Source organism: Mus pahari, chromosome 13 (assembly GCF_900095145.1).
Source record: "Mus pahari chromosome 13, PAHARI_EIJ_v1.1, whole genome shotgun sequence".
NCBI classification, from domain to species: domain Eukaryota; kingdom Metazoa; phylum Chordata; class Mammalia; order Rodentia; family Muridae; genus Mus; species Mus pahari.
The window spans coordinates 58,401,730-58,416,927 of NC_034602.1; the positions used below are offsets into that span (position 1 = coordinate 58,401,730).

A 15,198-nucleotide genomic window follows, 5' to 3' on the forward strand; every position below is an offset into this window, starting at 1 on the left:
CTCATTGGCATGTCAGGTTAATATGGGACTTTTATATCTGTCCTCATGAGCATGTTTGATCACAGTAACTATGAGCTCGCTAGGCGTCCCTCACCTGATGTCCTCTCCACTGAGGAACTGCACCCAGCGCTGCTTCCAAATAACCCCAAAGCACTTCATATTCCTGGTCCAAGTAGCTCATTCATTCATTCATTCATTCACTGTAGCTTGTTTAAAAGATTTACTTACGTATTTTATATATATGAGTGCTCTACTTGCATGTATGCTTGCATGACAGAAGGCATAATCAGATCCCATTACAGGTGGTTGTGAGCCACCATGTGGTTGCAAACTCAGGACCTCTGAAAGAGCAGCCAGTGTTCTTCACCACTGAGCCCTTTCTCCTGCCTGTGCAGCTTAAGGCGTTTTCACGTCTTATCAAAACATAAAAAAGGACAAACTTCCAAATGTCTATTGTGATGATCTGATACAGAAGGAAAAGTGCCAGTGTGGGTCCCTCAGGGTGAGCTGTCTCCATCTGAAAGGACCTCGGAGCACCTACAGTTTCTGGCTGTCCACACTTCACCAGCAGTACATCAATAACCCTGGTGGAAAGCCCTCCCCAACCTCTTTTGGGTCAGATCTAACACCTTCCCTTCCCCTATGACCATCCATCCAAGTGAAGCACTTTTCCTTGTGGGCTACTGGCTTACCCTCTAATTCACTTCCGCTCCAGGTATAAAGGCTTCTCAGGGAAGAAAATGAAGCCCCCGTGCTCCTGGCAGTACCTTCAGGAGACCCTGAAGACACTTGGGCTACAACTGATCTCAACCTTGCTTATTCCATCTGCTGACCTGTGGATGCTGCTTTCTCCTTTGTGCCTATCCGTCCTGGGTGTCCTGCCACAAACTGACTATCAGATGGCGTCGACTACAAAACAGCTCCAGGTCTTCCTACGGGAATGCACTGCCTCTAGGACAAATGCAACTGCCTGAAAACACACATGCAACCAGCCTACCACTTACTCTACTGTCTTCAAGTGGGTGTCTAAGGGCACATTCTTCCTAAATATACTGTCACCAATGGACTCTTGAATGACTCCCTCATTCGTTGTTCATCCAGAGACTAGGACGAAGGCAAGACGGCAGTACTTCCCCTTCTCTTTGGTCAAGTTTCCATCTTCAGGTGACACTTTCAATCTCTTTCCTGATAGCGATCACATTGGACGACAGGGAACCACCAATCAGCTTGGGTGTTTTTCACGCTACTCTCTTTTATCTGTGCATAATTCATAGCCTGATTCTTAATGTGTATTGCTGGACTTCCACAGACATGGTGAGAGGGACTCACACAGAGCCCCAGAAAGCTTTAGACTTGCTAATGTGGTTGAATGCCTGATCCTCCTGCTTCTGTCTCAGTGTTGGGACTGATGTGTGCCACCAAACCCAGCTCTCCATACATATAGAATGCAATTACAGTTCTGTGTAAAATGGCGATTGGTTCAAGGTTCATGGAGAGTTCCTCCTAAGGCCGGGGTATCCACAGTAACTCTAGTGATCACTAGACCACTGACTTTCAGCCAGTGTCATTCGATATCTGATCATCAAGAGTGCTCGAAATTGTATCATTTTTCACCATTCTGGGATGTCCAGACAGTGACTAGTGGCAGGCCATCAATGAGTTATCCCTGACACCAGCACCTGGCCTGGCTGAACCCCAAATTTATGATATGTCAAGAACACTGCCACATAGTTAGGACTAGGAATAAGTCATGTTCTGACATTTGTGTCACCTCTTCCCACACCCAGGACGAGGCTCAGGAGGGAGGCTCCCAGTGGCTATTAAGCCAGCAGGAGCCTGGTGTTCTGAACCTATGGGGACAGCAGCACCTGGCCTGGCTGAGCCATAGGGGACACACTGAAACTATGGGGACACACTGTGAGTGACCGGCATTGGTCTCTGCAGCCACCCAGGACACTATTTTCTGTCTCCTGAGAAACAGGAAGACTGAGGGTAAGACAAATGCTGGAGGTAAACTTAAGAGTGAGTGGAGCCGGGCTGGAGAGATGGTTCAGTGGTCTAGAGCACTGACTGTTCTTCCGAAGGTCCTGAGTTCAAATCCCAACAACCACATGGTGGCTCACAACCAATCGTAATGAGATCCGACACCCTCTTCTGGTGCATCTGAAGACAGCTACACTGTACTTAGATATAATAATAAATAAATCTTTAAAAAAAAAAAAAAAGAGTGAGTGGAGCCTAGCTGTAGGCTAGCAGAGGTGGCAGAGGTGTAAACTCAGCACATTAGCAGAGACCACCTTTCCCTGACTGGGCGAGACAAGGAACAGCGTGGTTCCACACAGCCTCCTGGGCTCTCCCAGGATGTTTCCTGTAGGCACAACAGCCTGTCTTGGAAGAACATCCTGACTCCCCAGACCCCAGACTGACTTCTCTTGTCTCTCTTTCCAAGACCAACACACTGAGCCAGACTCCACAATGTTCTGAGCCAAATTTCTGCTCTATTTGGAAAAGTCCTTTAATGGAAGATGGGAAACGGCTTAATTTTTAATTTGGCAACATCTTTGTGTGTGTGTGTGACAGGTTTCAAATAACTCATGCTGGCCTCACATTTCTATAGCAGAGGATGACCTTGAACTCTGCTCCTCTTGGCTCCATCTTCCAAGTTCTGGTACTACAGATATGGGCTCGGGTTGGACAAGTCATAATAGCCATTTCTGGTTTTCTGTCCTATGTGTCCCAACAGAGACTTTCTTCGGCATTTCTTATTTCTAGATGAGCTACCATTTATATGGTGCACTGACACACCCACACACACACCAGCCTTAAACAGAAGACATCACTTCTATTTATGCATTTTATCAGTCTTAAAAATTCAGAAATTCTTATACTTTGAACACATGAATATAGCTATTTGAGTGTAGACTGTGGGGCTGTGGCCCTGACTTTATCATCTTTGAGGGTGTGGTCACATGATTAAAACAGCTCAGAGATCCTGTTCTAGCTAATAATTCTGATGTCAATATAAGTCCCTCGTACACAGGAACGAACTCAAAGATATAAGTCAAATTAATACTTTTATTTTCAAAAATTTTAAATGATTTATATTTCATGTGCATTGGTGTTGCCTGCATCTATAACTGTATGAGGGTGCTGGATCCCCTGGAACTGGAGTTATACACAGTTGTGAGCTGCCATGTGGATGCTGGGATTGAACCTAAGCCCTCTGGAGGAGCAGCCAGTGCTCTTAACTGCTGACGCATCTCTCCAGTGCCCATGCACTTTTGCTAATAGCAGACGAAAAACCACTAATAACAAAAACTCAGGTCTTGTCCTAAGAAAACTCCAACTCTACCACTGTGAAACTGGAGGATGTTTGAGAGGACGGCCTCAGACCAGGGCCGCCAACAGTTTAGGACCAGCTTAATTAATGGTTGATCTTTGACCTCCTAGTTTGCAATGTCTACATAACTTTGCACGGAGGGGATTCCATGCTGAAATTTAGCCAAGGAGGCCGGGGAAAGGGGTGGGCAGAATAGGTCGGTCTTTTGCTCAGTACTGAATTCTGCTGATGCAAAGATGGTTTGGTTTGCATTTGTACCCGGGGACACAGATGCCGTATCTAAATACAGGCCACTTTTAATGGACTCTCAGGCTCCTAACAGTTAATGCACATCGATGTAAGGTATCACATACAGGAATCACTTATACACCAAGAGAGACATCCTTCATGAGGTCTGTGGCCTTCAGGGCTTAACCCAAGAACATGAAGCTAACACAGGCAAGTTAGCTCTTGTCCTGGAATTCCTGCCTGGACTGGGCAAGCCAAGGACATCTTTACACCTTTTTAAGCTTTTTCAAGTTTTCAACATCCTGGCCCCACCGCCATCACTGAAGCCGAGCCCACTTAAGCACAGAGGTACGGCTGGACTGGAGTCGCCACTGTCTTCATGCAGTGTGAACACATACCTGGAATGCTCTCTAATTTTCTTCTGAGCTCTTCGTTTTCTTGTTGCAACGAGATCACCTCCTGCTCCAGCTCCTGGCATCGAGGGCAGTAGCCTTCTTCTTCCTCTTCCTCTTCCTCCTCCGGCAGCGTGGAGGAGGATGGGTGACCGTGGGACTCAGACGTTGCCGGGGAGGTCCAGCCACCTAAGGTGTGCACCGGGGAGGCTGAGAGAGGGTCCACATCAGCCAGGTGGCCATACTCACTGACTGATGAGGTGTTTGGAGTCGGGAAGCTCCCAGAGAGCAGATAATTTTGGAGAGAGTCAGTGAACACTCTCAAAAAGGCAGAAGTCTGTTGTTTTCTTTGCATATATTGCATCTCTATGTCCATGTTGTCAGAGGTCTGACTCTGGACCCCTTTCACAATGTGACACTGGTCCTGTCTTTCATTATAACTAGAGCCTTCCTGCTTGACGCAAGAAATCATGGATTGAGAGTGGTTGGAGTCCAGAAGTTTTCCTCCACAATTTAAGAGACTAAGAACACGACTGCACTGCTGGGCAAAGGCATCCAGGATCATCCGGCTCTCTGGAATGAAATAAGAGAGAGATCAGTGACCAACAGCCAGCATGGAAGACACAAGGGCCTCCACTCTCAACTTAACCTTATAACACAAAAGGCCCAGTGAAGCCACTCCAGAAATGACGAATAGCTAGCTCCCCGCTGTTCTGTGACCAGTGGGGGCCCCAGCCCCTTATTCTGAGAGAAGCCTGGGAACCAGAGAAGATACCCCTCTCTGGTCTGCACAGGTCTGAACTTATACCCTTGGCTTCATTAATATCCTCACTCTAATGAACCGAGCCAGCCACTGCAGACTCAATTCCTCATTGATAGGAGGCCTTACTGCAATCATTACTGCTATTTCTGGAGTGCCCTCTTGCCCTTGCTATTCATCAGCTGATACAATCCCTGCCACAACCACGCAGCTCCCAGATGCAAACTGGAGCAGAGAGATAAGTCCTTGTGAAGCGCTCACTAGAAAGCTGAGGTAACACAGAGGGCTCTGTAGGCAAAGGATGAGCATGAAACAAAACTGTCACCAACACCTGGGCTCCACAGCCCTCCTAATCTGGAATGCTTGGCAGGGTCAGGGTTTGGAGAGATGCAGCAACTCTGTCTGAAAAATGGGTTGATTCTCTTCTCAGAGCCATTTGCACTGGACTGTCAAGTCTCCTAAAAGGAGAAAGGCATGGGTGGGGACCACAAAGCCCACATACCTGAACTCTTAAGTACACTGTCAAGCAGTGGAAAGTAAAAAACAAAAAGAAACCAATCAACTTGCTACAAAGACAAAGAAAAAAGCTCTCCCATGTTGTGGGATGTTTGATTACACCATGAATCCGGAGACTGTGTTATTTACTGAAAAAAAAACAAAAAACAAAAAACTGTTTCTAGTTTTGGTGTGGCTCAGCCTGAGCACACATTTTTAATCCCTCTGGCTGGAATACCGACACACCTTTAGTACACATCTTTAATCCCAAACAATGAACGTAAAGTAAGTCCATAGAAGGAAGCAGCCATGTTTGAAAAGTGATGTCTAATTGACTGGCAGATAAAGTGATGAATCAGAGAAAAATTTGGCAGAATAGGATCTGCCCAACTCTCAAAAGAGCACAGAGAGAAAAGAGAAAAAGAGGCAGTTTTACTGGGCTGGTTGTATGGAGATAGGCTGCACAAAGAGAACACGCTAGACACACGAGAAGACAGAATGAGCAAGGGAATGAGAAGGGCCAGATTAGAATGCATGGCTAGAGCTGGGTTGGGACCAACCAGAGCAATTCAGGAGAAGCCCAGAGAAGCCATATGGAATTAGCGTTAAACCAGAACAGCAGAGGTGAACCAGGCAACTAGAGATGAGAAAGAGCTAGAAAGGGTGAGCTTATTCAGCAACAAGTCTCAGAGGCTGGAAACGTTCTAGGCTTAGATTAGATTGTACAGAAGCTAGAAACTTCCAGGACTAGGCGTAGGTAGCAGACTGAGGCAGTTAGCCTCAGAGACGAGTATTTTATACTCCGAAATTCTGAAAGCATTACTTAGTGTTGTCCAAGGTCATCTTAAATATGAACGAAAGTGGTCGCCTCTCCTCCCGCTCACCACCATGGAGAAACAGATCCCACTAGGACAGAGTGACACTTTTCAGGAAGCTGCCTCACATTTCTTCTTCCCTTTAGGAGATTAATGGTAACAGACAAAACACTGGAGAACTCAGGTGCCAGAAACAATTGATGACAAAACTGTAGCTAGCTACTGGCTTTCTCTAAAAACACTGGCTAGATCCTTAGGTTCTGTTTGGTCTGGAAAAGAAAAAAAAAAAAAAGGATTCTTTTAAGTAACACAGTGAGATGAGGTCTTCTTTGGGGTAGAGATGACAGATGTAGTAAAAATCCCCCAGAAAACTCAGCGTGTATGATGGATAAAACCACAAGTCTAGCAGTCTGTGCTATCCATGAGCTGTGCTACACAAGTATCGCCCATGCTACACAGCAGACCAAACAGGAGGATCATTTAAACCCAGGAGTTGGAGACCAGCTTGGGCAGCACAGTTAGGCCCCTTCTCAGAAAACATGGTGGTGGTGGGGGGGTAGGGAAGAGGGGTAATAACACAAGGCAGAGACAGGCACTGAACTTTTGTCTAAAACTCAATGTCTACCATGGTTTCTTTCTTAGTGCATTTTAATGAAGTAGGTACTGGGGGAAGAGCCAAGTGTCCTGGTTCAATTACTTAATTGGAAGACATCAAGAAATTCCAGCAGTGCCCCCAATATACGGAAGTATCCATTCCTCCAAGTCTGTACAGTGCTACCATTCTGGAGAATTCCGAGCCATACTCTCTGTCCAGGAGAGGACTATAGACTACACTGGGGTGGGAGAATCAGGTGATTACAGGGTCTCAAATATTACCCACTGCGGGATGGGGAGACAGAGCAATTGGTAAAGTGGTTGTCACACACACACACACACACACACACACACACACACACGGACCCAGGCTCCATCTCCAGCACCCATAAGAGACGGATGTGGGTCCATGTTTGTAATCCCATCACTGGGAGACGAAGACAGAAGGGTTACTCTGGGGCTCTCAGGCTGCCAGCCAGCTGGCCTAGCCTAATCAGTTAGTCCCTGTCTAAAAACAAGGTAAAGGCTGGAGAGATGACTTCTAGGTGAAGAGCCTGCTGCACAAGCACAGGGATCTAAGTTCCATTCCAAGCACCTATAGAAAATGGCAGGAGGTGGGGGGGTGTGCCGCACCTATAGAAAATGGCAGGGGGTGGGGGAGTGTGCCGCACCTATAGAAAATGGCAGGGTGTGTGTGTGTGTGCCACAAATGCCCATAATCCTAGCACTGGGGAGGCAGAGACAGGAAGCCACTTGGCACTTGCTGGCTAGCCAGTATAGCTAACCAGCCAGCTCCAGGTTTAGTGAGGGACCGTGTCTCAAGAAAAGGGGTGACTGCCTGTCTAAGAACTGCCTGACTCAAAAGGCCCCATGCCCTAGCTATTGGCAGTTGACAGCACATGGAGAATGCTTTTTGGGTGGGGGTGCCCATGCTCCAGTGCCCTGCCACACCCCCACGTATATATGCAGGGTGCTAAATTGGACCTAGTGGGTTGTTACAGAAAAGAAGGCATCAAGTTGGGAGATGCACTTGTGGGTCAGGAGACAGGGAGGAGCTGGCAGTGGCGAATGAGGGATCCATGTGATCTTATCTGTTGTTCCTACTATTATTATTCCTATGAAACATAAAGAACAGGATGGGTGGGCTGGTGAGATGGCTCAGTGGGTAAGAGCACCTGACTGCTCTTCCGAAGGTCCGGAGTTCAAATCCCAGCAACCACATGGTAGCTCATAACCATCCGTAACAAGATCTGACGCCCTCTTCTGGAGTGTCTGAAGACAGCTCCAGTGTACTTACATATAATAAATAAATCATTTTTAAAAAAAAAAAAAAAAAAAACAGGATGGGCAATTGAGGAAGTCACCCAGTGTTGACCTCTGCCCCCCCATCACCCCTACCCGCCACAACACAGAACCTTTTACTTTAATAGCGTTTTCAGGTTTATTCAAGGCAGGGGGTGAAAACAAGACCACCCTTGATAGGCTAAAGTTCTGGGGACTGCTTTCTTCTTGGTACATTTCCTTACTTTCTCTTCTTAAAAAAAAAAAAAATCTGTGTGTGGAGGGATGTGTACCATATGGTCTGTAAAGGTCAGAGGATAGAGGATAACCTCAGGTGTCAGCACCGTCTACCGTTTTGGAACACTGTCATCACTGTCTACACCAGTCTTGCCCAGCAGCACCCGGAGATCCTGTTTCCTTTTCCTACCTTGCTACACAGGGGTGCTGGGGTTTCAGGCTTGTGCTACAGCGTTTAGCTCTACACACTTGCAAGGCAAGCATTTTACCCACTGATCCCTCTCTCCAGACTACATCCCAATCTGGGGAGCATTACCACCCCAGTCTTCCTTAGATTCTCCTGTGGCAAGGTCAAGACCTTTCCACAGACCTCTCTGAAGGCCTATGCTGGTCGCCTCTCACTTGAAATAGCTAGCCAAATAAATACACCACAGGGCCAGAGCTCAGGAGTGTGGGCCATCTCAGTGAAGATACAACAGGCTTGGCAGAGAACATCATGGCTCCGCACAAAGCCCGGAACTCAAATCTGACCACTGATGAAGGCACAGGGTCCTACAGAGTCTTGGGTGCCATTTCTTTATTGAACTGCACAAGTGGAGAGGTGTCTCACTCTTGCTATTTTACTTCCTTGTTTTTGTTCTTTTATTAGTAAAATCAAACGATGGTATTGATTGGGGATGTTCACCTCTACCACAAGAGTGGTTTTCATTCTGTTTAATCCTATAATCCCACACAAGACCTTACGTTGTATTTACTGTCTGCATTTTAATCATCACGGCTCCAATTGATTTACACCTCATACACCCCTACCATAACCTTGACAAAAGGGAGGAATACAAAAGGAAAGGCTAAAACAGAACATTCTAGAAAGAGCTGCTCAAACACATTTGTTCAGTGTCCTACAACACACTGAGTAGTTTTAATCATATTGATGAATCACATTACAGCATGGATTTTTAAGGGGAAAAATCTGACTTAGGGACAAGCGTGATTTGTTTTCTTAATTGAAGGATAAACTCATAACACGCTGAGAAAAAATCATTATGTAATATACTACATTATGAAGATAATCTATTAAAGTGCACTCAGAAAATCTGAGAATGGCGATGATCACAGAACAGTTTTTGCCTGCAGATCTAGAAAGGCAGATTTTTAAAAGATTCTGAATTTGCTCTCAGAACCAATCTATAGAAAAGCAGCGATTGTAAACTGTTAAGGTTGAATTTTCCCTCTTTTCAAAACCTTGACCTATCTGGGCAGTATTTCTTAACACCAACATACAGAAGAGTGTGATAAAAAGATTAGCATTGCACTTGGAGGGAAGGGGGCCTCTTAATTCATATGCACCACAACCAGCAATACTTCAAGTTTGGGACAGACCTACTGTCAGAAATGCACGAGCTGTTTAGTCCCTTACCACTAACAGAGAAAAGTTCTGTCCCTGTGAATCCAACCGGACGGACGACTGCTGGCCCTGGAGTCTTCACTGAGCAAAGCACGAACACCGAGTTTTCATTTTCTTAACTGTTTTGTTTTCTGTTTTTAAATCTCTTGTCACAGAGCATCTCACACTCAGGAAGCATAAAGTCAACGGTCTACAAACGGACTTTTAAAGGCTGTCTATCCCTAACGTCCTCCCAATGTTAATAAATCCCAATTCCAACGCCCTCTGGATGAGCACTTAGCATGCTTTACAGCGCGGCCTACTGGGAGATAACGGCAGGCTGTGAACTGTGCCCACCCTGACTCTAAAGCCTAAACTCACGGCGATGATTATTTCTTTTTAATTAAGATTTCCATTTCTTGAGATCCTTCTGCACTTGTGGTTTTAATCCATCCTCAATCTGATAAGTGCCCGAGAGGCGGATGGGAGCCAGGCTATCACACACACTGCCTCTTCTCTACTCTAACGGCCTTCTTTGTAGGGAAAGCTCTGCACAGACTGTGCCCATCACGGCCGATCCCTCAGAGAATTCCGCCTCTGTGAGGGAGATCACAGCACTGAAGATTAGTAGTAACCTTTTGATTTTAGCTCAGCCAAGGGTAAAATACATTAATATTAAAAACGTAGAAGCAGAAAAAATTTCCAGTGACCTATTCTGTAGCCACATCTACCAAAGGGCTTCCAACTAGTTCAAAATAGAGGGTCCCCTTAAAATGTTCACCTCTTTTTAGGAGGACTTTACGGTATGGTACAGGAGACACAAGTTAGAAAATTAGATTGTCTTGGAAAACAGGACCAGCATCTTAAATCAATGAAGGATGCCTTAGAGAGAGAGAGAGAGAGAGAGAGAGAGAGAGAGAGAGAGAGAGAGAGAGAGAGCGCCAATTTTTTTTCCATAATGGCAAACATCAACACAGCAAAACAGAATGCAATTTTTCTAAATAAATAAATCAATGATGTGTCAAAAATTAACAGATGAGTTAATATACTCGGAGCCATCAAAAGCAGGTGGTGTTTCCTAATATTCATCCTGCTCAGTCAATCCCTGAATATTTTCTGGACCATCGGTATATAAAATAGGATGCTGCTATTTGTGATGGCAAACAAAAGCAATCATGCCTGCCAAGCACATAGTATAACAGGCAGCATTTCAGCTCTGCTAGACAGAAAGTAATTAGAATGCTTTTAATGTCCAAAAGAATGATGCTGATAGGCTGCCACAGATGTGTAGATTTATGAATATTTATATGGTGGTTTATGGCTGACACTTTTATCAGTTGAAGAAGATAAAATATCTGCCTGACTCAAAAGCTTGACAGTCAGGTTAATAAAATCTCATTAAAGAGAATGACCTATGCAATTATATAGGATTTATTGTAATTCATTTTTGATTGTACTCTGCTTAAAGATGCAATTTCCCATTTCCTGATGCCAAATTTAGGCTGCGTATCAAGATCTACGTGGGTTTTAACTCTAAGCCTCCCACAGAGGAAAAATATGCTTTTAAAACCATGCTGTATTGCCCCTTTTAAGGAAAATTATACTCTTCGTGAGATTTTATAAGCATGTTGAAAAAAATCTATTTTTAATCACATATTTCTTCTCCCAATGGCTTGTAGCATTTAATGGCCAATAAGACTCACTCCAACCCTTTCATCTTTTCAGCATATTTACCCTGGACAGTCAGTCATCTCTTCTACGCTGAGCTCATTTACCACAATGCTGTTTGACTGTTTTCAGCTAACAGGATGGCCTGAACACTCAGCACAATTACTCTGCTGAGAGAGAAGGCAACAGGCAGAGCCCCACCTGCCCCGCCCCCGGGCGGTTAAAAGGCCCCGAGGAGCACAGAAGCTCATTGGCTCAAAGTGGCACCATTAGTTCCTCAAAGAACCAATCAGCTCTTCAGGTGGCTGTCCCTCTGATGGCTACTCACATGGCTGTGCCTGTGGAGAGATGGTCTGCTCATTAGTGATTAATATTACCTTAGTTCTGTGGCTTCCCCCTCTACACCCAGAACACTCTCCGTGACACAGAGAAAAAAACCTACCGACCAATTCCCATCTTTCCAACACCACGAGGTGGGCATTCAGACCCACACTCCCATCCTACTGACCTTACCCTGAAGAGACCTCACTAACAGACAAAATCCAACAACTAAAAAAAAAAAAAAAAAACTCCAAAACCAAAGGAACCCCACTCCCCCTGCCCCATGCACACACAAGAAAAGCCCCCAACCAGAACAACCTTGAAAAAACTGGTAATAAGTTTGAAAAAAAAAAAAAAAAAAAAAAAAGAGCTTTCCTATCCTTAGATTCAGCAACAATGGCTTCTAACTTGTGACAAAGACAAACTAAAATAGGACACTGGAAAAAAAAATACCCGGGGGGGGGTGGAGAAAACAAACCCCAAAATTCCAAATGAAGGAAAGATGGCAGAGTAACTTCCGGACCAAGAGCAGCCATGGGAAGGATGGTGAGAAACTGAGGCTGAGAGAAATAACCCGGTGACTGTCGGGGAAGAGCAATCTACCGATGCAAATGGTAAGGAGGGGTAGACCACAGTGTTCTGGAGAAAGTCAAAGATTGGACGGTCAGCAATAGCTTGAAGGAAGTGCTTCATCAAGGGCTGAACCAGGCAGGTAAAGGGTTGGTCCCTAAAGGGTTGGCTGGAACCAACATGATACAAGAATGCAAAATATGAGAAAAGGGGAAAGGATTCACACTACTGTAAAGCAACATACAAAAGCAAAAACCACCAAGCAGGGGTAATGGGCACAGCCAAGAAGTAGCAGGGGAGCCCCCCAAAAACAAGTTCCAAGCAAGACCGTGTCTCAAAACCAAAAGCCAATGGAACATGAAAGCAGGGGAGAGTCCAACAATGAATATAAAAACACAACACAATGGGATATGAGGGCAAAGGCAACGGAGGAAAAAAAAAAAAAAAAACCCAAAAATAGTAAGGAAGCCCATGTAAGAACTCCGACGCAGAATCTCTAACATCTCCAAATCATTGGGGAGACGACAGAAACAAGTCTTCGCTATAACCTGTAATTAGATTTTCTTTCTCCAAACCAATCCTTCACATGTCAAAATATTGACAAACAGCAGAGCTCTTAGCATAGGCATCTATAACTCCTTCAGAGACAATGCCCATCTATTGTCACTAGGAAAAAATAATCCAACACAAAGTCTTAGATTCGCTGACAATCTGAATCTAGGAAGCTCTTAAGTGCCCTGAAAGGCCTGAGCAGGGACTTTAGTTCTGATGAGTCCATAAACGTGGCTGTGTGTGTCCTTCCCTCAGGAGCACAGACTGGGTGCAGGCCTTGCTCAGTGCTCGCTCACATTCCCTAGAGGAGATAAAATCTCGACCTCTGGGTAGGTGTTTCCCCTGGAGACTCATTGACATAGAAACCAGGGTCTCAAGGCCAGGGTGGGTGGGGGATATTAACTCTGCTCTGTTTTAACTCTGATTTTGGATGCTCCTGTGCAGCGACCCCTTGCCCACGCCAAAAATCTTTACTCCCCACCCCACAACCCAGAGGATAAAGCTAGGGGGGACTGTGCGCCATGGACACACGGAGCGCACAGAGAACAAGAAACCCAGAGACTCCAGGAGGAGCCCAAGTGGTCCAGGTCTGCCCGACTGGGGCGGGGATCTTCAAAGGGGTGAAGGTCAGCTTCCCCCAGGCAAAGAGCCTCCGAGAAGGACAAGTAGACGGCGGGCGGGCGGGCGGGAAAGGGAAGTGTGGCGTGGGGGAAAAAGTGAAGTGGCGGGGAATAAAATGGGCGTCTCCTCGGAGTGGCCTCAGCCCGCTGTCCCGGGGCCTGTCCCCTCCCAGCTCCCCGCCCAGGGCCTGCTCTCACCGCAGACTCTCCCGCCGCCCGCCCGGGTGCTCGCCAGGAGCCCGCACCCCACAGCCACCTGTTAAGGCGCGCGCGCCGTCGGAAGCCCGGGCCATCGCGGCGCCCGGGAGTCTTCTAGAAGTTACTACTGCCCGAGCGCAGCACGTTCCCGAGGCCCACGGGGACCACGGGGACCGCGTGCACAGCCTCCCCGGACCCCCCCGATTCCCACGCCATCCCTACACGCCCCCGCCGGAGCTCCGCAAAGTTGCGGCCCGAGAGTCTGTACCTGCACTGAGCTCCAGGCTGGCGCCGTCGCTACCCGCGCCGCTGCTGCAAGCGCCGGTCGCCGGGCCAGGGCCGTACCTGACGACGGCGGCGAAGGACGACGACGACGAGGCGGCGGGGGCCGCGAGCGGCGGCGGCGGCGGCGGCGGTGGCGCCGGAGTCCTCGGATGGCCCGGGGGCGCGGCGGGTGTGCAGGACGGCGACGACGACGAGGCGGCGGCGGCGGCGGGGGCCCGGCCTGAGCCGGCCGGGTAGGACGGCTGCGTCGGGAACGGCGGCGGCTCGCTGCTGCTGATGGGCACGGCGGCGAGCGAGGCGAAGGGCGGCGGCGGCGGCGGCGGCGGCAGCGGGGACGGCCGCGCGGGCGACAGCTCGAGCAGAGAGGGTCTGTCGTAGCGCTTGGCCAGCGCCGGCCGCCGGCTGGGGAACGTCTTGAGGACGCTGTAGGGGCCGCGCTGCTTGTAGATGCGGGGCGCGCTGGGCCCCTCCTCCGCCGCCTGCATCTCGGGCTCCATGCCGAGTCTGAGGCCCTGCCCGCCCCGCGCGCGGCTCCGGAGGTGGCTCGGCCGCCGGGCCGCCTGCTCTACCCCGGCGCGCGCCGGCGGGAAGGCGTGTGTCTGCGCCGTGGCCGCCGCCGCCGCCGCTGCCTGTCGCCGAGCCTGGCATCTCCGAGCCCCCGCGCGGGGGGCTGCCGCCCAGCGCTGATTGACAGCCCGCCTCGCCAATGCCTGGAGGGAGAAAGGAGGTAAGGAGCAAGTGTTTAGGGTAATATCTGCTAATGATGATGGGGGCGGGGCGGGGCCTGGGCCCGGGCGGCCCGCGCGATCCGCGCTTCGGACGGGGTCCTGGGGGAGGTGGGGAGGGGGAGCCCGAGACCCGAGGGGACCCGGTGGGGGAACGGAACCTGGAGGGCGTCCCGGTGGGGACAAGTGGAAGAGGTGGCGTCCCGGCTCTCTCCGCTGTGGACGTGAGGCGGCCGCGGTTGTCCGCAGGGTCCGAGCTTTGGAAAGGAGTTCCCGGCGCCCTCCTGCGTGACCTCCCAACTCTCGGAGTGCACGAAGGGGGTGGTACCTAGAAGTTAGGGCGGGGTCGCCAGAGTGCAAGGGTGGGACAGCAAGTTCTTCTAGAAGGAAGCTACACCTCCCTCCCCGCCCCCCTCCCGAAAAAGAACATCTCGAAGGACTTGGCACAGGCCGCTGGGAGGTTTGTCCTGCCTTAGGGTCTTGCTGTCCCAGGTCTGGCGGCCCAACCAGAAAGCGCTCAGGGCCTAGTGCTTCCATACTGTTTCACTTGTTCTCCATAGGGAGCTGGGCGAGAGAGCACAGAGGCGCCATCATTTCTCTCCATTCTACTGATTTGAAAACTGAGGCTCTGAAAGACTAAAGGGAAATATGCAAATTCACGCAGAGGAGTTTGTGAGTGAGTTGCGCGGTTACATGTAGGTCTTCAGAATGTAAGAATTGCACAGGTAGACGG

The 15,198-nt window shown here is 48.6% G+C and overlaps 1 protein-coding gene across 2 annotated transcripts in view; it reads right to left on the reverse strand.

Moving 5' to 3' along the window:
• Positions 1-14,237, reverse strand: part of Bend4 (BEN domain containing 4) — a 35,001-nt gene extending 20,764 nt beyond the window's left edge. For both annotated transcript variants that reach the window (XM_021211222.2, XM_029545511.1), the window contains exons 1-2: positions 13,724-14,237; positions 3,967-4,533 (exon numbers count right to left, since the gene is read on the reverse strand). In XM_021211222.2, the coding sequence (XP_021066881.1) occupies positions 3,967-4,533; positions 13,724-14,237 (1,081 nt within the window). The remainder of the gene's footprint in view (positions 1-3,966; positions 4,534-13,723) is intronic.
• Positions 14,238-15,198: the final 961 nt, after the last annotated feature.